We start from the raw sequence: 16,969 nt of genomic DNA on the forward strand, positions 1-16,969 counted from the left end.
ATTTACTTTTTATCATATTCATGCAAGAGAACGCTTGCTCACACGAATATCTCGACCCGAAGATCGGCAGCACACCATACGCCAACTACTTCACTTCACTGTAGCATTCTGGAAGACTATTCCATGCGTCAAATATGAGGGCTTCAACTCGCGGAATTTCTTTTAGAGCTATCCGCTTACGATGTGCGTGCATTTCTGGACCTCCAACTCTCCCAACTTGCTCTTGAGTTCTGTGAACTTTCCGCTCCAGAAGTCTTTGGTTTTCAAATCTAGCAATTGCATTTGAAGCGATCCAGCATCAATTCCTAATGGGTCAATGTTGATCTCATTTGTATTTGTGTTGAGAGGATTTGCTATGAACGCGAGAGTACTTTTGTTTGTTGTGAATTGCTCGAATCTCTTAGATCCTCGATCCTTCATGTTATGCTGAAGTAATTCCTGTCAATAGTTGCATTGGTCTCATCGCGATATTGCTTCGGATTTTTAAAATGAAGTAATTTACCGTTCTCCATGTCTTCAACAAAAGGAAGTAATTTTTTTCGAAACAAATTACTTCTTCAAGCAAAGCGTAGGCTGGGTTGCTCTTTCCTTGCAGTTTCAGATTTAGTTCATTTAGTTAGTTCATTTCACTCAAGCACAAAGCAAAACGTTGCAATACGTTACCTCTGGAAAGCAATCCCACTTTATTGTTCAGAAGTGGGTCAGAAAACGGGCTATCAATTTCTACAAGGATATCTTTAAACTGTCGATGGTAGAGTGCTTTTGCCAAGATGCTGTTAATAATCTTAATTACCAAGTTCGTGACCTCAACTATTTAGGCTGGAAATGTTTGGGAACAAAGCACTTCTTGATGAATCATGCAGTGAAACGTTAGAATTTCGTGGTTTATTTTTATTTTTTTTTCTGAAGAACTAATGTTACCCCTCTATGTATTCCTGTCATACTTCTGGCTCCATCAGTTGCTATAGAAACGATTTTATTTATATCGGTTCCATTGTCTCCCAGGCATTTTTGCACAGTATTTGCTATATCTTCTCCACGAGCTTGCCCCGAGAGCTGTAGCAATCCTAGAAATTCTTCTTTTGGACCTTGAGACGATATATACCTGATGAAAAGGATAACATGTGATGTCTTTTATGTCGCAAGACTCATCTATAGAAAGTGATAAGGAAGAAGCCAGTTGAATGTCTTCCAATTGCATATGTGTTACATTTGAAGACATTTTAGTAGTTCTATTTTGCACTGTTTTAGCACATAATGGCAAATCTTTGATTTTTCCCCCTAATTTCTGCTTTGTTTTTTAAATCTCAAAACAGTTCTTCAGATTCACGTATAAAACAATCTTTGACGTACTCCCCATCTGTGAATGGTTTTCCTCTTTTTGCAGTTTCTAATGATACTGCAAAGCTAGCCAGATTTGCATTATTGGAAGATTGCGCCCAATTACTTAGCATGGAACTTGACTGTTTTTTGGAGCTTTTAAATAGCCTTTTTTCGTGCGTCACCTGTTGGATATTTACCAGCAAATTGGGTATGTTTTGTAGTGAAGTGTCTCTACAAATTTGACTTTTTATTGTATGCGACTTTTTCATGACAAATGAGAGAGGTCGGAAGGCCACCTGCGTTGCATGTGAATGCAAACGACCCCATCCAATCCTGATTGAATCCTCCGTTTTCTTCTTCAGTTGTCTTTTTTTTTTTTTTACCAGATCCATGCTGGGGCAGGAGCTGAAAAAATGATTTTTTAAAATTTTACTTAGCTGTCTAAAATGGCAAATAATTTATTTACCATTGTTACTTCGTTAACACGATCCTCAGATATGTAATCCAATTCTGTTACTGATTTTATTACATTATACACCTACATACCTTTTGAGAAGATAATTCGCTTCTAAATCGTATTCTTCTTCAAATAACAAGCGAATGAACACACAAAAGCCGCAAGCGATTAAATTAACACGCATGCAATGTAAGGTCGACCGCGTTATCCGAGGATAACTGACTGACAACATGTCTAGAGTCTGGACATGTTGTCTAGACTCTAGATCAGGAATGGCAAACCAATGGCACGCGACACAATAATTTGGGCTCGCCACCGATCAAAACGATTTGCATGTCACTTCATTTGATAAACTGAATTTGTCCCAATTCGATTTTGTTTGGGAACGGCAAACTTTAAAATGCAACTGATTAATTTCCAGTCTAGTTCAATATGGATTTGGACAAGGAAAAAGTTGGAATTGATTGAAGCAAAAAGATTAACAAGCAATAGAAGCAAAAATGTCTGTAACGAAATTTTGGAAACCTAAAATTCCATTCCAGATACATTTAACTGTTTGAAGAAGCTGGCACATGCTATTTTAAACATATTTTCGTCTACCTATGCATACCTTATGCATATACCTTATTTTCAGAGATGAATAACATTAAAGATGCGCTTAGAAACTGTTTGTCAGATGACTCCAATTCAGCATGCATTCTGTTAAAAGTAACATCTTACAATCCTAATAAAAGTTATGTGTCATCTTATCTGCAATAATAGAAGTCACGCTAATGTTACTTTAACTTTAATTACACGTATAACTAAAACATTTATTAATATAAAAAACTATACAAAATGTATTTTTTCGTTGTAAATAAAGAGTTGTGAGTTATTGGTTTTTAGTTTTATTATTTTCCCAGTAATCAAAGTCAACATTATTTGATGGCACGTTTATACCTCATTAAACATTTCTTTAGAAAAAATAAAGATTCGCCACTCCTGCTCTAGACGGTGGCTGTTTGGGGGAGACAGAAATGAATTGCAATTGGCTGAAAGATAAATTGTGTCACGGAATCTCATCTCTAAGAACAAAACAATAGTTCAAATTTCTCATTACGGTCATGTTAAGCGTAGCGATTTGTAATTGACGATTTTATTGATAGAAGCTGTTGAAAGATTAGGTACTCAAAATATTTTTTTAAGGGTTTTTGATAATAAATTATAAATTTTTCGTATGGAACTGGTGAGCCGCACATCAAAAGAGCCACAGGTTGCCGACCCCTTGTCTAGATTATTGACTTTTTAGACTGTTATATGGGATGCATTTTTTAAATTTTTCCTTGTATTTTTATAAGACTAAATATAATTGAATCGTTTTAATATATTCATATTCATAATATATTCATTGTCCGTGCAAATTAGAAATGAAATAAATGAAATTCCTACTTCGGAAATGTCCAATTAAAGCCACTTTTTTTTTAATCTCATAACTTAGCAAAAGCACGATATTGAATGTTTTAATAGGTGATTTTGTATTTCATCGTAAATTTAACACTCTTGTTAGAGTTTGTATATCATATTCAATTTTTGAAAGAATATTAAAAATAAAAAAAATGTATGGAAATTAAGTTCATGTCATGTTTAAGATAATGTGAATGTCATTTTTTGAGGTAATAATTTAAAAAGATATGAGCATCCATTTCCATAGGCAAATCGAAGTGATTACCTATCTAACAACGGTTAAGCTTATTTTCGCACTCAATTAAACTTTATCTGATTTCTATTTCTATCACCTTTTTATTACATCTTGCCAGCTCTGACGGAATGGAGGATTTTCTTGATACAAAAATTAACTTATATGATTATATTTTTTACTTGTCGATAAAATAAAATTAGCCTTTATATTCATTGAAAAATTTATGTCTCTACTTTATTATCCATCCTAATATAAAAAAGTTTACAAATTTGAGGGGGTTGCATCTAATGAAGTGCGAAACCTTCGACTTTAGACGGCGGCTTTAATCATTAATATAATTTATTTTTATGAAGCAGCGAAGCGATTCTCTTCTGTGAAAATATTCTTAAAGTTTTCCCTTTCTTTTATTTACAGTGGGTGGCTTGAGATCGCCAATGAAACGCCAGTGGTCAGCAGGAGAGTCCAATCTGAGTCGCGAGTTCTCGAAGACCAGCGACCTGGATGTCCGTCCCCGACTTCCACCCAGGCCCAAGTCTGAGTTCTTCAACGTTGGAGATCCAAATAAATATGCCAAGAATTCCACTTCCACTTACGAGGTAAGTTTGAAGTCCGTTTTTGTGAACTTAGCACCTGATATTATGTAATCACTGCCTTGCACAAATGATTGTTATCTAAACATTATGGGGCAAACAGAAACTTTAGAAATCCAACTACTAGGCATGATAATTTTGGAAATTTTCATAAATCTATATATTTAAAATAATAACTAATAGTCAAGCCTCTTATAAACTAAGTCTTAAATAAACTAAGAGTTGAGTCTTAAATAAACTAAGAGTTGAGTCTTAAATAAACTAAGAATCGAGTCTTAAATAAACTAAGAATCGAGTCTTAAATAAACTAAGAATCGAGTCTTAAATAAACTAAGAATCGAGTCTTAAATAAACTAAGAATCGAGTCTTAAATAAACTAAGAATCGAGTCTCTTACTTAAGACACTGATCCAATTTTTATTTCATTCAAAGCTCATGAATTCCAGATACATGAATGTTTTTCTAAAACCTTCCACCTCTTTTCCGAAAAACATCACAAAATAAAAATTACAACTTCAATGGTGTGATTTCGCCGCTTTGCTTGTATAGCAAAATACTTCATTACTATATTTCATTTTTCCTAATTTAAATATATTTTTTGTTTAGTATGATAAAAAATGGTTAATCAAAGCTAGTTAAAATGACTAAATTAATGCTGTTAATATGGGAGCAGACACCTCCTGAATTATAGAATGTCAGGACTATATAGGAATCATATATATAATATACAACTTATACAATGGTACATTTTTTTTATTCCTGAAGAATGAGCTAACAATATCTCAAAGTTTTGAGCAGGAGTACATTAAACAAACGGATAATGTACTGAAAAGGGGGAGATTCTAGTTTTAATAGGGAAGAGTGACTCATCACCAAGAAACGTGTTCCAACAGTTGCATCGGACTAAAGGATGTGTCGAAGTAATGAGTGTCAAACTACGGAATCTAATGTATTACAAAAATATTCTTCAAAATTTATTATGACTAGTACTCTATTTTAACACAATACCTCTAAAAGTTGTCACAAAGGAAAAAGAAACCAGTGCCAAAATAATTTTAAAATGTATAAGAAAAAAAAAATAATAAATAGAATTAAGAAAAACGTCTACATCATCTCAGGTAATTTTATTAATGGGAATTTTGTATTCAAGGGGGAAAAAAGTAATTAATTGCGTCTCTCATCCAATTTTAACAGTCCGAATATATTAATCACTTTCAAAACGAAGATGCAAAGAATTCCGTGTTGATTGCACCCCCGCCTCGAACATTGCATTATTTCTAGTAAAATAAATCACATCCCTTAGTTTTTAATCATTGATTATCTCAATCTCCTTATCCGTTTCTGAACTTAATGAATGTTAATGAAAGGACCCCAAAATCGTCTGATAGAACGAAGTTCCGCATTTCACACTTCGGCGCGCTTGTCTCAAAGAGCAACGTCAGAAGATAAAAAATGAAAACCTCCCTCCCTTGGGAAGTGTCCCTTTTCTAATCAGACTCCACGTCATCGATCTTGGAGATCCGGGTTTCCGGACGGGTCCAGAAAACGAAAATTAATGACGTCCATGTCCGGTAAAGCGGCAACAACAGGTGCTCCAGGGAAAGGAGGTTGGGAATCATTGGGAAAAGCCCGCGACTTGGAGAAAAATATTTCTTCCTGCCCAATATTTACCAAGAAAAGATTAATTGAGAAAGGTGGCATCAAGGACCAATATACTCTGGGGTGATGTAAGCATCTGTAGAAGGTGCTTTCATTACATACAGACGATGTTGCCAACGAGCAATATGCACTTGGGTTTGCTTTGACTGTTATTAATCGTCAAATTGTTGCCAAAGTTTGACGTTTTAATATTGAGTTTGAAAAATTGCCATGGCAAGTTCATTGGAACAACATAAGTGTCAAAAATTTATTGAATTATTTGATTTAGGGTAGCAGTTTTCCTTTTGGTGTTTTTACAAGAAATTCAGCAGGTGCAAAAGCGGGTAATTCATCAATACTCCTGTTTTCTTGTACAGATTTCCAATTTCAGAATTTGGTGGAGAAAGTGGAAATATATTACTTTTGGAATAATATGGAAATCGACTATGCATTTTGTGATAATTTTCTAGGCCACTAAATAATGAGTCATTGACTGGCAATATTGTGTTTTAAAGTCTCTGCTTGAAATATCGTCATTATTTTTTATATTTGTTATTGTTGAATTGGTGCACTTTTCATTTTGATCTATTTCTTCCGTACCACTTGAGCACTAACTCTGAATTGTACTCACTAGGTTTATATTAAATATATAAGTTAATCGTTACTCATTTTTAAAAGAATCTTGCATCAAATAAATTGTTTTTTTATATACTGGCAATTATATGTTCTTGGAAAAAATCTATCCAATATTAAGTAAAATTTCTACAGCTTTCTGCATTTGGTTGTAATGCACTTCATCTAACATTCAACAGGCATCGTATATTTTATCTGCTTAAATTATTTTTTATCATCTCATTTATTCCAATTGAAACTAATACATATATTTTTTTAATAAAAAGTGCCTAATAATTGATAAATTAAAGAAGATTATAATATGATATATTCATAATTATGATGATTAATGTAATCTTCATAATTATGATGATTAGAATGTGATGTTGTCTATTTTTTATATTTCATATATGCTCAAAAACAAAATGGGTTGAATTTACCCACAGTTTGCACTCTTATTTTTTAAAATAAAAGTTTTGAATAAATTTTGAAGAATTTTTTTCGCAGTAATATCACAACAAATTACTGTTCGGGAAATATTTTTATATCGTCTTAAGTTTCAAACTTTTAATTTTCCAATGATATCAATTTAATTTTCGTGCAATTGTTTTGCTTTTGATAATTTTCCAAAATTTAATGCATAATTGAATAAATACAAACATTTTTTGTAGAAAATTAGCTACTGGCGATTTTTAAACATCCTGTAGTTCAAATAATATTCTCACTTTAATTTAATTTTAATTTAGATGATTAAAAATATTGTGTACTATAATATCTTATATAAAAATAATTTTTTCATTAAAATATTCTACATAAGAATACTTTAATCCTGAAGGCCATTGCGTATATACTATTTTTAAGGAAATTCATAGTTGATCGGTTGATTTTCAGAAATAAAATATATCCTGTCCAATGATATAAACTGTAAATTCAGGTATTGCATTGTCATAGACAAATTGTTCACCAACGAATAGAAAGGAACTGAGGGATATGTCTGGAATCGCACACAATAACAATACGCTGGTAATTAAAATATTCATTTTCCACTCTAGCGAAAGAACCTGAATATAAATAGTAACCATTATGATAAAAAATATAATCAGTAAAAATAAAAATGAATTACATAATGGTAGAATAGAAAACACCTCTTTTACGACCTTCATCATTAAGTAACTTTGATTTCTGGTTTTGTCAAATATAACTTTTATATAATGATCGTCACATTGAACCTTGCATTTGTTTTATTATTTTCTATCGTTCTGATTTTTAAGTAATTTTTTCAACCGTCTGTGTGTTTTCACGAACTAAATTTAATATATCATATTGGATGCTTATAAGTACATCATAAAACTGTTAAATTAATATCTGATAGTTTGATGTGAAAGAGTCACTGGACGTCGTTACTGAATTATAGCTCTATTTTACAGTGTGCAAGCCTGTTGCACATAATTAACCTTACACAAAAACATTTTGAACTGGATCGAAAATCTGTTAAGGTGTTGTCGGCAAATATCTTCAAAATTAAGACGGTTCTGAAAAATAGGTTAAGGGAGATTTTTAAGGAAAAAAAAATCTCGTTTCTCTCGAAAGGAAAAAAAAGAGAAAGAGAGACTTTAAATAGAAAAGATTGTCCCATTCTGGTGCAATATTCGTTGAGCTCGGATGTTATTTTAACGAGAAAGTGGAGAATTGTTAAATCTATGGGAGGAATAAATAATCATTATGATCCATGGATTTAATCATATTTAGCTTTAAGAAAATAGAATATTAATTTAACTGATCTAATCGAAGTGGAGGAAAAATACGGTAAATGTATTATTTTTTAGTGATTTTTAGATTGTCTGATATATGAATTTTAAAATTTCTGCGACAGCAATTATACAAGTAGAAATGCGATTACCCGAATCAAACCAATTATTGAATTAAAACTAAGTCTCCAGTGCAATCAAAATTATATTACACACTTATTTTATCATGGCATGTAATTAATGCATTAATAATACAAAATTAATAAATTTTCAATCTTTCTTTCAAGCGACTGAAATAGCTTTGATGATTCATCCAAAAGTCATTCACCCATTCTTCCAAACCATTAACGTTCATCAAAATCATGACGAAAAATTACATACGATAATCCCTCAACCCAAATACTTAACTGCAATCCTATGAATTTTTACTGAATCTCATAATCTCCTCAATGATACAGTATCATTCGCCAACGTGTTTGCTCAATACTAAGCCAGAAACGCCCTCTTTTACGTAGAAATGGATACTAATAACTGATACACCACCCCCTAAGCTTGGTTCGATGAATACATGCAGAAAAGTAACGACCCTGTCGTGTTTGCAGTTGATATGGGATTGAGTAATCCTCTCTTAGCACGATTTTGGTTACTGTTTCTCAGGTATAAGTCCGGTCGTAGACTGACCGGCGTCAGAAGAAAATTGATTAGCCGACAACGTGGAGACATCATTTGTACACATGACACACCCTCGTTTATATGCTCTTATTTTCTGCATAGAACTAGGGCATGGATTCTTGTATTTTTACGGGTTTTCCTCTAAGGAGAGTGTTAATAGAGCGCTGAATAATTTATAAGAAGCTTTGGATCGTATCTTGAATGGGTTCTAATAAGAGACATTTCATTTAATATATTTCTTTCAGTGTACAAATGATGAAAGAAAGCCACAGATTGTACTTGAAGATATATAATTAGTATGAGGAAAATTGCTTTATTATCAATGTCAATATTTAACGTAAGATGAATATAAATAACGTAAATTTTTGATATTCAAAATCATAACGTTAAAGAAATATAACGTTATTTTTATAACCTCCTCATGAATTACTTTAATATCAATGCCAATATCTTCTTGTTGAAGTGTAATAAAATATCCGCGTAAAAGGCAAAGATTAAAATATTAAAATTCATTTAGTTGTATGATTCATTTAAATTATTTAGAGTACGTACATAATTATTTTCTGCCATGGAATTGAACTTTTATCATCCTTTAAAACAAATTTTCTTGAACAAATTCAAAATATTCGGTTAAAATAATTCAATTTTGAATATAAAAAAGTAATGTTATTTTTTATATTCAAAGTCAAAACGCTAAAAAAATGTAACATTATTTTTTTATAATCTCCTCATACTAATATAATTAGTGTGAGAAGAATTGTTTTATTGCCAATGTCTATATTTAACTTCTTGTAAGAATGTAATAAAATATTCGTATAAAGGAAAAAAATAAAGTTAAAATTTATTGAGTTGAATCATTCATTGTAAAATATTTTGAGTATATGATTATCCTCTATTATAAAATTGAGCTTTAATTATCCATTGAAAAGGATTTTCTTTAGAAAATTCAAATTATTCGATTAAAGTAATTGAATTTTGAAAATAAAAATTATATATAGTAATTTAAATATAAATATATTTACAAGATGTTTATATCGGCTCTTTTTACGTTGTTGTTTGAGTCCTGAAAATAAAAGAGCAGTTTCGAGTTAAGTTTCAAACCTTTTAAAAAGTGAGAACGGATCTAATCCTTTTTTTTCCTTAAAACGAAATTTAACTATTTCCTATAAGGTTCGAAAATGTTATTTGCTTAAAATCATAATTATAATAATATAGCATAAAATATAGTTTTACAGAGTTTCTCTTTTACAATTAAAACTGGCAACAAAAGAAATTGCGAACGATAATAAAATGAAATATTTTATTAAATCTGAAGAAAGCAAGGGAAATGAGTATGAATTGTTTCATATTCAGCTTTTAGGATATGCTAAAATTCTTCTTATGAAGTTTAAACTCTAGATTTCTATGACTGATTCATGATTTCTTCGCACTAGAACATTTCTCACATGAGTTCTTTGTACTATAACATTCATTCTTGCATTAATCATCGTAAATGTCGTACTAATGAGCGAATTAACGCGATATTTTACATTTCAGTTTTGACAATAATAAATATTCTTAAAAATTTCCTAATTAATTTTGAAAACAATACTTATCCGTAATGTCTTGAATTAAGTGAATCTGTAGAAAATGCAGCCACTCAAAGCTCTCTCACCAACATTCATTCTCAGTAACATTAAAAATGTGACCTGAGTTAATTTGTTTTCTTAATGTATAATCATATGGTGTATATAAGTAGTTTTAACTCCAGATTCAAACTGTCATTGCTCTTTTGTGTATACCGTAACACTCACTCTTGCAATTATTGCATTAAAAGTGGCATAATAACAATTTCATACATAACATCGAGGAAATAAGCCTGGAAATTTTTTATTTCATTTCTTTAAAAAAAATATCGTTAAAAACTTTTACCTATCCTTAAAATAAAGATTATCAGTAAAAATCCTGCTTCAAATGATCTGTAGAAAATACAGCTACTCGTACGTTATATTTCAAACAACCCTCAGCATTTGATTCACTCTGTCAATACAGACACTTTTAAAGAAAAGATTTACTTTGGATTTCCACTTATTCCCTTAAAAATATCCAGACCAGCTTCCATTTTCACGCCTCCACGACACCCTAAGGAGAAACAATTCAACAATTCTATTGCTTTTAAAGTTTCATATGAGGATGTATAAGGACACGCGAGGACTCCCTCTAAAGACCCTTGCATCCCACGGGACTTTCAGCAATTGTCCAGTGTAATCCTTTAAAGACCAAGAAATCCTGAAGTAGATGGATTCGATTTCCTTGACGTGCCTTGCCTTGCTTTACAGAACATCGAAGGATGAGTTTATTGGCTCTTCATTCTGATTTGGCGTCCAATCCGTTGACAGATGTGATCCCGCTAGCGTCTTTTCGAATGGCAGATGTACACATCTTTAAAGCCTCAACGGCCAATAAAAAGAAAGGGTCAGTGTTTTTATTTGCTGCCTGTTGCTGGATAATGTTGTCCTGTTAGATATCTGCTGAGGAGGCTTTAGCTTTCATGCGGATTATCCATAGTTATAAACTGTTTTTATTCTTTACAAGCTGCCTTTGGCAACCAAATAATTTGCTAAAATTAGTGTGTGTATTTAATTTCAATTAAATGTTTTATGCATTTGATGGATCAGCATTTAATCCCTTAACAAAATATGTTTAGGTATCAAATTACGACTGAAACTAATGCCATATTATTTCAGTATCCGTTCATCTATTATGTTAACTGTTTACATGAATCTTTCTAAGGGAGCCAAATTCCTTTATATCGTAAAACTTAACTATCCAGTTATTATACCCACGCATTGTCTTTTGCGGTGTTGTTCCTTTAATTTCTTATTCAAGATGTTAAGCTGTACAGATAAGAAGAGTCTTACTTCCTTAATTTTCAACAATGTAAGAAAATTGCATACTTAAATGTTTGATAAACTTGCTAACAATTATAAAAAGCTATTTGAAATTCATTGTAACAATGAAAAGTGTCTTCGAAAAATCATGCAAAAAAAGTAAGAAATTGTCAGCATTCAAAAAGAAAATAGATTATAATTGAACTAATGCCATTAAAAACATTAATTTTTTAATTTTAAAATGGTGTTAAAATTTTGGGGCATTAATAATTTTCTTAATCAGTGCGAAGGAACACCAAAAAATGTGCTTAAATTTGAATTAATTAAAATCTTCCCCCCACCACCAAAAAGCTCCGAGCTCCAGCTGTTAACAGAATGTGTCGATTTCAAAGAAATTAGAGGAAGTCTCATTGTGGATAGTAATTTTAACACAATATTACAATACCATGGAAATGTAAATATTAAAAGAAGTAATAGAAAAGATTTTTAGCCTTTTAGCAATAGTTTGGCTTTGGTTTCTTTGAACTTTTGTTGGCCGTTTCTTTCTCATGCAAAAGTTTGGATATTTAATGAGCATAACAGCCATAATAATCCCTATTTATATAACTTAATTCTGTGGTAATAGAGTGAGTGGCTGTAATTTTAAAAAAATGCAGTTTTTTTTTTCTAAGCATATGGTTCTTTCTTCCTTCTGCCAAATATGGTAGCTCCAGGTCAAACAGTCTGGCCTATAGAGCTTCAACACACACTCCTTCTCCGTTATTATTGCCAACGATGCTATTCATGCCATCATTGTCTTTATTTTAAATTACAAGAGGCTAAGATAAATGAATAAATATATTTTTAAAAAGAGCTTTTGTTTTGCAAAGCAGTATAAAAAGTCTCAAAATTTTTAAAATGCTATTTAATGATGTAGAAACACAACTGAATAAAGATACTAAGATAACAAAAACTTCTTTTTCTGTATATTCTTGTGTGTTGCTTTAATGACCACGGAAGCTTAAAACCAACCAATCCAGTTTCTTTGACGTGTCTAACCTCTTCTTTTATAGAACGTCGAATCCTAATATTGTATGACTCTTTCTTTCGTTTTGGAATTCAATGCAATGGCAGATTCATCCCCACGCGTTTTATACCTGAATGACAGAGGGGGGGAGGAAGAATAAATTTATATAGGCACTTGCTGCCTTATCTTAGTATTTCGTCAGAGGCCTATTTTGGAAATTAAATTTGAAAAATTTTGTGGTGATTTTCTTTTTATTCTGAATGTATAGTGTGTTATATCTTCTGTTTTATCTTTTATTGAAAATGACAATAAGAACTTTAAAAAGCATTTAGTCTACTAAATTCTAACGTAAAAAAACGATTTCCAAATATTTTGTATTAATCTATTCAGAATTTGCTTCTTTCCTTTTTTTACATATACATCTATTTCTTATGTTACTACTCGACAGAAACTGGAATTGGTTACATCATAAGTTCTGTTTAAGTCTGGAAGAGATCATGTTATTTATTTTAAAAGCTTTAACACATCTCTTGGCAAAAATTTTAAATCATACTGTTGGAACTTTGTCTTTATATATGTTGAAGAAGCAAGCATTAGCTATTTCTATATAATGCTCATGTCTTTTTTTTTCACAATGTAATGATATTTTTTAATATTTATTGGAAACATGTTTTAATTTGCAAAAAAATTTACTATCTCTGCCAAAATGAATTACATTAAAAATAAGATAAAATAAAATGGAATCAATTAAGTGACAAAATAATTAGTTGAATGATATATCTGAATTTTTGTTATTAAAGTAATTTTATTGCTTGTTGTAAACATATTTCCTTAGCAAACATCAAATTACATTTCATATGCTTATAAAACAAAATCGATTCATAAATTATCACTTTAATAAATATCTTTGCTGATTTGTTTCAATTAATAAAATTCAACACGTTTAATAATACAGAAACAAAAACTTCTTTACTTTAATTCTTTGAAACTAGTTTCTGAATATTATTGCTGAATCAATCAAGGCTATTCGACAAAATTTTGAAGTATTACAGCATTTACGATACATCTACTTCATTTAATTCAGCAATTTGGATTGCACTAATATCAAAATTGATCATGCAGTACAATCAAAATTGTTTAGTTAAATAAAAGTACATATTTTCATAGGAAGTATGGGTCTGGTTTCTTCTGAATAAAACGACTGACATTTTCTCTTCTTTTACTAGATTTTTTTAAAATGTTTTCTGCATTTACATTTATTCAATTTCGATTTTCAAGCTTCAATATACCTTTCACAATTTTTTAAAGTTCTTCTTTAATTTATGCTGACATTATATTTGTTTAGTTTTTACGTAATGGGTAGTATTTAAAAATTTTATTACATTTTGAAAAAGCTTTGTCTACCGAATTTTTGTTCCGTTATTTTTCTCCAACTACTTTTTTTCTTGTTTTTCATGGTTCAAAGTATAGTTAATTTTTTGCTTAATCATATATATCTACAATATTTTAAGGATGTCATTTTTGTAACTTGGGCTTCCTTATGTTAGAAGTAATATTTTTCCAATGAATAAGAGCTTTTCGTATAGAAATAGTTTCATGTTTGGACTATAAAGACCAAGAATGATTGATAGACTTCTAAGGTAGATAGAGAACCAATATATAACAACCACGAACAATATAACATAATTGATTTCTTAATCCCCCAAGCTTTCTTTGTACCGCAAGTCCTCCCCACCTCCCTTAAAAACTCCTACAAGATGTTCTACACGCATACCCGAAAATTCTGAGGAGATATAGACAAGAAGATAAATTGGAGTTGGTCCACCAAAGTAGTCATTGTCTTTCATTTCAGTCGTTACCTTGGCAACCAATTGTGGGTTTCCTTCCCTTATCTCTTGTCTCATGCCTCTTATGCGCCAGTCCCTTTGTCCGGTGTCTTTGTACCGATCCCCATGTTCAGGCTTCAGAGGCGAAGACAAAGGCAAAATGACCATCTTGTCCAAGAACGTATTTTTTCCATAATAGAACCGAAACTGGAAAGACAACACTTGATGATTGTTTGGGAGAACCACCAATTCAATAGTAGATTGTTCCACTCGGAAAAAGAGGGTTTCTGATTACATTTTCAATCATGAAGATTACCTTGGGAGAGATTGGAGCAAAATTTTATTTGTCTCGTATTCAGTATCCAATATAATCGTGATCCAATAACTAATTTCTAAACTGTTACAGATTGGGATTATTTGCAATTGGTAAAATGTTTCAAATGATGTAAAAAGTTATATTTTATGTTGTCTTAGTCGATAAATATATTTCTGAAAAATTACAAATAATTTTTTATTGTTCTTCGGTGCTATTAATCAAATTTAATAATATATTTTTGACGCAATAACATTTTAAACAAAAGAAATTTCACTTTTCTGCGTTTAACATTGTTCAAGTTATGACGCCTTGAATTATTCATTATTTTAGAAAATTTTAGATCATTGCAACGGCTATTTCAAGGAAGATCATCAAATCAATTGCCTCCGCTTCTTTATGGTGACATTTGATAGGGTTAAGGTAATGAAACTAAGGTTTCATGACTCGCTTTTTTTTTCGATCGCAAAAGATTGAGCTTTTTTTATTATTTAATTTTACTAAATATGATTTATAGGGCAGGAGATTAAATCAATAAAAATTTAGATTTCGTGTCGCTGTTGTTGTTGTTCATCAGATATGCGTTTTTATATTAAAATAATATAAGTATAAGCATTAAATTGATTGGGACATTTTTTCATTGAAAATAAGAAGTGCCTTTCTTTAAAAACTAAGACATCAACGGTTGGGTTACAATTAAAATACAGTCGCATTTGGACAATCTAATAACAGAAATCCAATATTTCAAAGATCTTCATTCACTGCATTAAAATTATTTTCCACGAGTAAATTGTGGTATAAATTTCGTTAAAAAAAATTGTCAATATTTTATTGCTCAAAAGATTGGATTTTATATTATCTCCTAACATTAATTAGACTTATAAAAAATGCACTGTAGCATTTTTCATCTGCTATGCTTTTGAAATTATACGATGGATTTTCATACCACTCTCCCGTATACCATATATTCGTATAACGGCAGAGAAAAATTATTATTAGTCCCCATACAGCATTATAAACAATACATCATTTTCGTAGTTTTTTTTTTCTTTTTAGAGTAGCATATGCACTACTTATCTCTTATTTATATCTATGCAATGGCCACACTAGGTAACTGTCTAAGGTCACTTGGCTGATGAGGAGCCGCAAATAGCTCAGTTTAAATATTTTTATTTGTTTTGTTGCTAAATAAACTTATAAAAAATTCAAATTCTATTATTTATGAAAAATAAAAAGGCGGTACTCTTTGCCAAATATAATTGTTTCAGTTTCTGTTTATCCCACTTGGGGGGGGGGGGTACCTATGAAAAGGTATGGTTCTTTGTTCTCATCACCCTTGTGAGTATACGAAAAGATGGGGGTTGGCTACCTCCCATCGATGACGGGACATACTTCCTTAGGAAAGAGATTGTACCGTGGCAGATGATGGCCCTTAGGACTCAGCACAATTCCCGCTAGTGTTGCTGTTGCAGCGGTCCGGTCATTCTGTGTGCCTTCCGACGGGTAGGAGTAGTCAATCATTAGATTCCTGTTTGTTTCGTTACGATTACTTAGTTACTTCGATATTTACTAATATTGAAAACCTGATTACATTACATTGGATACAAAAGTGGATGTCGCTCAGTATCGGATATAATAAAATAAAAAAAATAGCAATTTTTGAAATGTTACTGAAATAAAATAAAATAAACAATAAATCTGTTAAATAAATTTAAAATGTAAAGAATTGTGAAATTAAATAAAAAAAGATAGGTGTAATAATATACACTGCTTATAATTGTAAAAATACTTAATTCCGTTGCTGTTTCTATTATACGCAATTAAATTGATTAAATTTTTAGTTTAATGTTGCATCTAAACAATTATTCCTTATGATATTGGAATTTTACTAAACCTTACTTATTCTTATGATATTAGAATTTATTACTATTATCGAATGAGATATGGGAGCACATAAGGAAATTAATGAGCACTCTATTTTAATTTTTACATTGCAAAAGTTTAACATTTTATGATAACAACTGCCCTGGATTTATAGACTTGTTGATTAATGCATTTTGTCTTTTCTTTTTATATTCATTCTGCGAAACCTACATTTAAAATTTCAAACTTATTTTCCTTAAGAATAGCGTACATCCCATCGGTTCATAGAAGGGGGAAATAAAACCAAAATGTTCCATAGAAAGATACATTTTAACCTACTCAGAGAAAATTTAAATGCATAAAAAAATCCCTCT

At 31.0% G+C, this 16,969-nt stretch overlaps 1 protein-coding gene across 5 annotated transcripts in view; it reads left to right on the top strand.

Moving 5' to 3' along the window:
• Positions 1-16,969, top strand: part of LOC129983687 (cyclin-dependent kinase 14-like) — a 162,622-nt gene that overhangs the window by 86,146 nt on the left and 59,507 nt on the right. For all 5 annotated transcript variants that reach the window (XM_056093272.1, XM_056093275.1, XM_056093271.1 and 2 more), the window contains exon 5: positions 3,873-4,054. In XM_056093272.1, coding sequence (XP_055949247.1) covers positions 3,873-4,054 — 182 coding nt within the window. The remainder of the gene's footprint in view (positions 1-3,872; positions 4,055-16,969) is intronic.

Source organism: Argiope bruennichi, chromosome 9 (genome assembly GCF_947563725.1).
Source record: "Argiope bruennichi chromosome 9, qqArgBrue1.1, whole genome shotgun sequence".
In the NCBI taxonomy this organism is placed as follows: Eukaryota; Metazoa; Arthropoda; class Arachnida; order Araneae; family Araneidae; genus Argiope; species Argiope bruennichi.